This window comes from Empidonax traillii, unplaced genomic scaffold (assembly GCF_003031625.1).
Source record: "Empidonax traillii isolate 1590-97213 ecotype Southwest subspecies unplaced genomic scaffold, ASM303162v1 scaffold196:size3368384, whole genome shotgun sequence".
NCBI lineage: Eukaryota > Metazoa > Chordata > Aves > Passeriformes > Tyrannidae > Empidonax > Empidonax traillii.
In genome coordinates this window covers 1,940,004-1,948,520 of record NW_020955389.1, presented here as the reverse complement: position 1 = coordinate 1,948,520, position 8,517 = coordinate 1,940,004, and the positions used below count along the sequence as shown (strand labels likewise).

Sequence of the window (8,517 nt, the reverse complement as noted above, 5' to 3'; positions counted from 1 at the left end):
TTTTTTTTTTTTTCCTACAAATCTGTAGATTCCTGTGATTATGCATTTTTATTATTATAGATAGTTCAATGAAACAAAATTGCTGTGGAGGCAGTGTTGTAAGTTTTGTCTATTTTGTCTACTTTGTAGTGATGATAGTATAAAATCTTAGCTTTTCTGTTAAGAAGTCTTAATAATTTCTGTTCAAAGGTGTTTGTACTTTTCTTGTCTTTAATAGAAACTGGAAATCATTTTGTCTTTTGTTTCCCCATGCTTTTCCTTACGTTTAAGTTTTCCTGCTATTTTTGCCCCTTTTAACTTAAGCTTTTCTCATCCCTGAGAAAGACAGTTTTGTTCTGTATCCTGTTTCTGTTCCCAGCCTTCGCTTGATTCACCACGTACTCAGGTATCATTGACATCAATTTTCCTTCTTATGCAACTTTTGGTCCTACTCTTTGGACTGTTCTCTTGGAGTTCTTCTTCCACTATTAGAAACCCAGTTTTCCCCCTCTCTGCTATTATTTTTGACTGAGTTGTCTTTACATAGGTGGTATGTATGGAGGTGTTTCGAGTACTTCTTTGAGGCTGCTGACATGTTACAAAACAATCAAGTTCTGACTGAAGTAACTTTTAACTCATTAGTTGTAGAAAACCAAAATGTTTTCCCACCTTAGGCCTTGTTAGTATTCTAAACTGTGATCTTTCAACTGTTAATTTTTTAACTAAATCTTTTGAGTATAAAATGCTATCTTTTTAGACCTGACAGATTGAGAACTAGGCTCAATAAGTATCACTTCATTGTCTAATACAGAGCTTTCTCTGATGTAGAGAGATACCATGGGCAGTGTATACACAAAAGTCCATTATAAGCGCTATGATTTTCAAAGAAATACTTGATTTTTCAGATTTGATAGCAGAAATACTGGTCTTTTCCTTGGTTTGTGATCATTAAAAAATCCAGTAGTTCATAATTTCAAGAGGTTGTCCAGATGACATTCTGAAAATATCTTTTTGTTTTGTTTTGTTTTTTCTAAAACTTATAGGACCACTTAGAAGCTGAATATAATGGAGAAGCAGCATTGGAATGTTCCATAAAACAGTCTGACCCAACTTCAGCAGATGTTAGTGACTCTGATACTGGTAATGTCAGCTTTGCAATCTTTAATGTGCTTTGATCTTAACACCGAACCTTGCATAACATGAACCTTTTTTTCCTGCTTCTCTAGAAGCAGAGCTTAAAGGCAGAATAGAGCCAGAGTCAAGTAGCATAAATTAATAGTTTTGGAGTGGGTTTTTTCTTATCCTCTACAATTATAAAACTATTAAAAAACATTGATCCTACTTAACTGTTGGATTTGGGAGAAACTGAGTTAGTGTCAACTCTGACTTTCTTCCATTCAGAGGAAACTATTTCTAAGGAGACTTTTGAAGTTTCTCTGGCTTTTTTTTCCTTCCCTCCCAATATTTCTTTCCCTTCTTGTTAAAGAAGATGCTTACTCCAGGTCTAGTCAAATTGATAGGTTAGTGGAAAGTAAGTTATGTTGTATAGGATGGATAATTCTCCTTAATACCTGAATACTGCAGCTACTTAGCCTCGGTACTCTGATTAATTTTTTCAAAGAATCCTGGATTTCTCTGAGGTCAATTCCCTCTAATATAAAGAAATGGCTATTTTTCTCAAACATAGGAATTACAATCATATGCTTGGAAAGGCAAGATACCCATGATACTAGTGAAGTTTTTTTATGATTTTTTTCTGTGTGATGTCAATTTTCTCTTTTTTCTAGGAAGTTTGGCTTTTGAAAACCTCAGGTAATACAATACTAATAACAAAAATCACAGTGACTTACAACAGATGAGATTTGAAACTTTTACTCCCTTTTTGTAAGCATAATGCAAATAGCTTTCACCTACCTCCCCACCCTTGCTTCTCCGGGATTTTTCATAAATGGAAAGCATTCCTGACTCTTGGTTGTTTGAAAATGTAGCAGTCAGATGTGAACCTTACCAGCAATGCTGCTGTGCCAGACTGGAAATGCTTCTTTTGAAAAGCCCTATTTAGAGAAACACATAATGAAGTCTCCAAAGAATCTTCTCTTACTGAAAAACAGTATTTTTCTTCTTCAAGACTATTCAAGCAGCCGATCAGCTAAGCAGTCCTTATCAGTAAATGGAGGAGATGAACCCCAAAACTTTTCAACTGGCTCCTCAGACACAGCATATGAGAACAACGCCATGACTGAATTTCTGAACAGTGTGAGAAATATGAATGTTGAGGAAGTTACTGCTACTCTACACAAAATAGCAGCAGCAAATCCAGCTTTCAGAGGTAATTTACATATGCATGCGTACACACACAAGAATTTATATAAAAATGTACATAACATATTTTGTTAGCTCTGTGAAATAATAAGGACTTATATGGGTCAAAGAACTTTGAGGTATTAAGGAGGGCTAAAGAGACTTCTTTTTCTTTTCCCCCCTTTAATTTTTGCAGGTTGCAGTTTAGTAATGATAATTCAAAATTACTGTCTTCCTGTAAAGGCATCAATAACTGCTGAATTTTTTGGAAATTCTTTTCTCATTTTTACATAGTAATATTAGCATGGTGAGAGACAGTAAACTAAAACCAAGCATATTGTTATTAGAAAAAAGCAGAATCATTTGCCTGTGCTATAAGTGGGGAAATGCTGGTTTTGTGAATATGAACAGTGAAGAAATTTTTACTCACAGTGAAAACTTTACAGTTCTTGAAGGAACTGTATTTGCACAGTAACACAGAAGTAAGTGAATCAGAGACAAGTAGTCTTTCTTTTGCTTACAAGTTTCTAAAAAGTTTCTGCTATTAAACCTTCCCATATCTTCAGTCAACTACTACCCTTTCTTCAGAAGTTTCTAATGTACATTTTTGAGTTTCTCAGAGTGTGTTTAGAGTCATAAAGGTTTAAAAAAAGAACACAATGAATACATTGTAGGGAAACCTAAGATATTCTTTACCTGAGTGCTCACTGTGTAGAAGGAACCGGAGAGACTGCAGTCTGTGCCATAACCACTCATGGAGCATGTGTGTGTGCACACAGAGTGAGGAAGAGAGAAAGCCTTGACGTTGTACAAGCACCCTTTGCAATAGCCAAAGTAGGGGGTATGTTATCAACACTGTTTTGGCCACAAATCCAAAGCACAGCACCACATGCTATGAAGAGAGTTAACTCCATTCCAGACAAAGCCAGCACAGGGTTCCAAGTGATCTTTGAAAGTGTCAGCTTCTATTGGACAGGTGAACAGAAACTGTTTAGAAAAACAAGGTAGGGATTAGTGGACACCTGGACAAATGTGATCTGCTTAGAGTGGCTGCTGCAGAGTAAATATGGTTTTTGTGATAAGAAAAGCCTGCTTACAGACTTTCTGGAGTTGTTTGAAAGGGGTCAGCAAAGGAGTCAAATAAAAGCGATCCAGTTCAGTTAGCCTGTCTAGAATTCCAAGCAGCTTTTGACTCTTATCAGACGCTTTTAAGGGAACTAAGTGGCTGTGGGAAAAGAGAAAAATCCTTGTATTGTTAAATAATAAAGAGATAGCAAGTGGGCAATTATCTTTTACAATGAAAAGAGGTTCCAGAAGGGAATCGTGGACCTGTGCTGTTTTGTATTTTTACAAATGACCTGGAAAAAGGGATAAGTGTCTCGATGACAAAATTTTGTCTAATTTGAACCAGTTAAAAGAATTTCAAAAGCTCCTCATCAGATCAGTGGAAGTACCAGCTTATCAGTCAGAAGAATATGTTGAATACAGGGAATTAAGGAAAGAATGGAAATAAGGATGGGGGAAGTCATATTACTATTGCATAAACTCATGCTTTGCCTGTATGTGGCATAGGGCAAAGGGTTTCCCTTATTTCAGATAAAGGACTTCACTGCTGCAAAAGGTTTAGAGACAGCAATAAAATATGGGAATATCTTCCATATGAGTAGTTGCAATAGAAAGCTATGACTCTTTTTGGCCTGCTAAAGAGATGCCTAACATAATGTAACAGAGATTTGTAAAATCATGAGTGGATAGAGACAACAGACAGGATTTTGTTCTCTCCTATATAAACTTGGAGTAGTGTGGGAGTCCAGCATGGATAAGAAGGGATGGTTCTTCATGCAGTAGTAAGTGGATGATCTACGAACTCCTACCAAAAGGATACTGTGGATACAAAAATGTTACATGTTTCCTTGTTTTCTCTGTCTGGCCCAGACCGGGCAAGTGTTTGGAAGAGAGAACTATTGAAAAGTTTACCATATCAGACTTTCCTCAGAAAGTTTCCTGAGCTGAAGACAATACGAGGTGAGGAGAACATGGTATTCCCACACCCCGCCAAGCATCAGGCACAAATGTCCTGCTTTTATTCTTCCCTTAGCATTTGGTTATGGGTGCTGAATGTTTACTATTGCCACTTGAATAGTCCCCATGTTTCGTCTATTTCCCCTTTCAGGCTCCTGAAGTCGTAGGCATTGATTTCATCAAAGCAACATGGCCTTTTTGCTTGTGTTGAGAGGAGGACACTTTAACTTTTTGTTACAGTGATAAAATCAAGCACTTCTGGTCCTGGTTTCCTGATTATCAGCTGCAGATCTTTGAAAGCTGGGGTAGAGGGGCAAGACAGACTCTTTAAGAGAACCAGTAGAGCTGTTCAAAGCAATATACAGTTAAGAGTTTCCAGGCGCATTCTGGCTGTTAACAGTTATGGTATTTTTCATTTGATAAGGAAAGATCCAAACTCACCTGAGCATCCAAATGTTTCCGTTTAAATTTTGGTTTTAAATGAATTTTATAATAAAATGGCTTATTTTCTGGTTTTGTTTGTTTTTTTACCTTTAACTAAGGAATTGATATTCCAAATGTTATAAGGATCCTGGCTGAAAGTGGAACTTTGAGGAGACCAAGCAACGGCAGCACACAGTGACATGGTGATTAACAGAGTTAATATAGCAGTGTTTACTTTCTGTAAGTTTGTTGTTTTACCTAATGCGAGCTTAACAGAGTTGATTTTGTTATGTGTAGGTTTTGTACAGTGTTATTTTAATTAAGTTAATAACTTGGTTTTGAGATTCTTGTTATTTATTTCTCCATGTAGCTGAAATTTCTATATTATAGAAAGGTTGTAAAGCTCATGTTCTTTCTTTTCATGTAAAACATATTTTTAAAACAGGTAACTTGTGTTCTTCAGTATCATTAAATACATCAAGTACATTGAGAGTCTGATCTTTTCTTATTGTTTGTCCTTTTACAAGGAGTTATCAGCAGAATGAACTACTGCAGTCAGCAGTACGAATTAATCCTACAACAAATACTCGGAAGTTATTCCCTGTGGCTGCTGGGCCTCAAAATCTTTTGTAATCAAAGCCCCTCTTCCCTATAAGGGTTATGAATAGTCTCCACTTTTTTTTAAAATAAAGACTATAAATAATAATCAAAAATCAGTGCTGTCAGTCTAGTTCTGAGTTGAGAAGTGGCTGGATTATAGCAAATTTAGGGAGCCTAGATAAAGACTGGAAGCTTTAACAAAGTCAAAAGAAGTTGGCTATGCTTGAAAATTCATGAATATGTCCTAAGAGATCTAACTAGACTCTGCTTAAGAGGTACTGCTGTGGTAGCAAAAGCATCTTTTGTCTTTTTTTATCCCACCAGTAGGAGAAGGAAATGAAAGCTGGGTTATTCTGTCCTTCAGGCTCTTAACATTAGCTTTTTTCCAACTAAAGTACTACTGGTTTTGAATGAATGTAAAGGTCTGTGTAGTAATGGCTTCTTCTTATGTAGGATGGTGAAAAAAGTTTTCGATGGTTATAAGTTAGTGTGCTTAAGAAAAAAAATAAATTTAAAGTTAAATTGTGTAATTAAAATTTGCTTCCTGCTTGTGATGTTGGGTAGCGTTCAGTGGTTCTAATTAAAGCTCTTCAGCTTTGCAGCCAAATGCTGGTATAATATAGACATGCTGGGGCCAGATGGTAAATGAACCTTTTAATGTTAACTTACAGTTTTTTGGAGATCTGGATGGAATTGAGAATCCTCATCCTGATGGTTTCACATCTTCATGTCATGGAATGAAAGACGCAATAAAACTAAGGTAACAAAGAAAGCAGCAACAAAATTTATTACTTTTATTCTATAAACAGACACAGGAAGGAAAACAATTCACTGACAAAGAAATTAAAACACAAACCACTGTTTTAAAGAAACTGTGAAGAACTTCTGGAATGCAGCTAAATCTGCTTGTGTCAGAAGCAGAGATGGAATCAGAGTTCTTACAGTTCATTTACTCTCTATGTCTAGGGACAGTATTAATGCCTTCTTAATGAAGGTGAACTTGATCACCTTGATCTTCAAATTCTGAATTCTGAAAGTAGAAATAGAAACATCATTTTTCTGTTTGTTTTCAAAGTGCAGGACATTATGTGAATTAAAATAATAAAATTAGAATGTTCAGCTGTCATAAATGGCCATCTCTGGGACAGCTTCTTTTTCCTCTTACTGTGGAATCATTCTGAGTGGAAACAAAGTTAAAATTAAGTTGATTTGAGGTGGATTTTTTCTTGGGTCCAGGCTGAAAAAGAAAAGACCCCTGAATCTGTAGCACAGTGATATAAAATGCTTTGAATGGTGTGTTGCAGGGTGCTGCTGTACTTCTCAAAGACAGCTGAGAAACCTGAACTGCGTAAGAGTCATGAAGGGTATGGTTCTGGAAATGTTTTCAGAGAGCACAGTCTATTCAGTAATATAATTATTTTCCTTGGCTTTTTTTTCCTGGTGCAAATAGAGGCTGAAAAAGCATAGTATTATTTTGTTCTTGTGTTTGTCTCCTTTTGTGATGGCTTAGTGTAAAACTGTGTGCTCATTCTAAACCAGATTTTAATGTTTTTCTTGTGCCAGTATTGCAAAGGAAAAAAGGCATTATCTTTATTGATGATACTTTTGCTGTTGACTGTATTTAATATTTTGGTTTCTCACAGTAAAAGCAAGGCAGACATCTGGAGTAATGGGAGAATTAATACAGTTAAAAGTTAAGCAATAGCAAGAAAAATTAAACCAAAAGAAAATTAATTTTTCTGTAAGCTTTACCTTGATTTTACACATTTTACTCAGAGACCAGAGAGCTTTGAGGAAGTGATTTTTAATAAAAAAAAGCACAGAACTCTTACTCCTCAAATAAGGTATAAAGGGAAAAAGAGAAGAGTGTTCACAGGTCAACTGACAGGAAACGAAAAGTTTAAAGCATGCAACTACAGTTACTGTCCGGTGTGAATTGTGATGATACCTGTTCTAGGCAGGTATGGAAACATCCTCCTCTTGTGTTTCTTCCTGGGTCTCCTTCTAACGCGGGAATTGAATACCGCATCGGAGGAGCAAATTTCCTCTAGGTGTGAGTGTACAAATTGCGTACCTAGTGGTTTAAGTGTGAAGCCTCAAATCCTAATGCTGTCTCTGGAATGCCTTCACTGAAAGAATCAAAGAATCATCTAAGTGGAAAAGACCTCTGAGATCAAGTCCAACCTGTGACCAAACACTGCCATGTCAACTAGACCATGGCACTAAGTGCCACATCCAGCCTTTCCTTAAACACCTCCAGGGACTGTGACTCCACCACCTCCCTGGACAGTGGCATCTTATTTCAATGTCACCCTTTTCTGTGAAGAAATTCCTCCTGATGTCTAAAACTTAAACCTCCCCTGGCACAGCTTAAAATGATGTCCTGTTGTCCTTTTGCTTGCTGCGTGGGAGAAGAGACCAACCCAACCCGGCTACAACCTCCTTTCAGGTAGTTGTAGAGAGTGATAAGGTCCCCCCTAAGCCTCCTTTCTCCAGGCTAAACAACTCCAACTCCCTCAGCTGCTCCTCACAGGACCTGTGCTTATCCCGGTACTGGTTATTATCTTGTTGCCTCCTGTAGCATACCCTGCTTCATGGGAAGGAAATGCATCTTCACAGAATCACAGAGTATGCCAAGCTGGAAGGGACCCACAAGGATCATCCAGTCCAGCTCCTGGCCCTGCACAGGACCATCCCCAAGAATCACACTGTGTGCCTGAGAGTATCACCCAATGCTTCTTGAACTCTGTCAGGGTTGGGGTACTGTGACCACTTCCCTGGCGCACCTGTTCCAGCCCGCAACCACCCTCTGGAGGAAGAAACTATTCCCGATATCCAACGTAAACCTCCCCTCACACACAGCTTCAGGCTATTTCCCTGGGTCCTGTCAGTGGTCACCACAGAGACCGGTGCCTGCCCCTCCTCCTCCCCTCTTTTTGTATGCAAAAAGAGCTGTATACAACAAGAACAAGCCGTGCACCTTGGCGCTGCGTTCCCTCAGCGCGGGGCTCCCCGCCCGGGATCCCCCGGGACCGCCCCGCCTCCAGGTGGCGCCAGCGCGCGCGGCCGCGGCGGAAGCGCGCGGCTCCTTCCCGCGCCGGAGGGGGGCGGGGGGGCGGGGGGCGCGCGCTGGAGGCAGCACCGCTCACGTGGGCGGCCGCTTCCGGCCGGGGCGCGCGGCGGGGGCGGAAG

At 38.8% G+C, this 8,517-nt stretch overlaps 1 protein-coding gene across 4 annotated transcripts in view; it reads left to right on the top strand.

Annotated features, from left to right (window-relative positions):
* The window catches only part of LOC114058955, a 22,812-nt gene extending 16,872 nt beyond the window's left edge, over positions 1–5,940 (top strand). For 2 of the 4 annotated variants that reach the window (XM_027886866.1, XM_027886867.1), the window contains exons 15-17: positions 1,023–1,119; positions 2,108–2,308; positions 4,845–5,223. In XM_027886866.1, the coding sequence (XP_027742667.1) occupies positions 1,023–1,119; positions 2,108–2,308; positions 4,845–4,924 (378 nt within the window). In that variant the 3' untranslated portion in view covers positions 4,925–5,223. Of the gene's footprint in view, positions 1–1,022; positions 1,120–2,107; positions 2,309–4,844; positions 5,224–5,252; positions 5,408–5,919 lie in introns of those variants that run through there. The other 2 variants (XM_027886870.1, XM_027886868.1) reach the window with 2 other exon arrangements.
* The last annotated feature ends 2,577 nt before the right edge of the window (positions 5,941–8,517 follow it).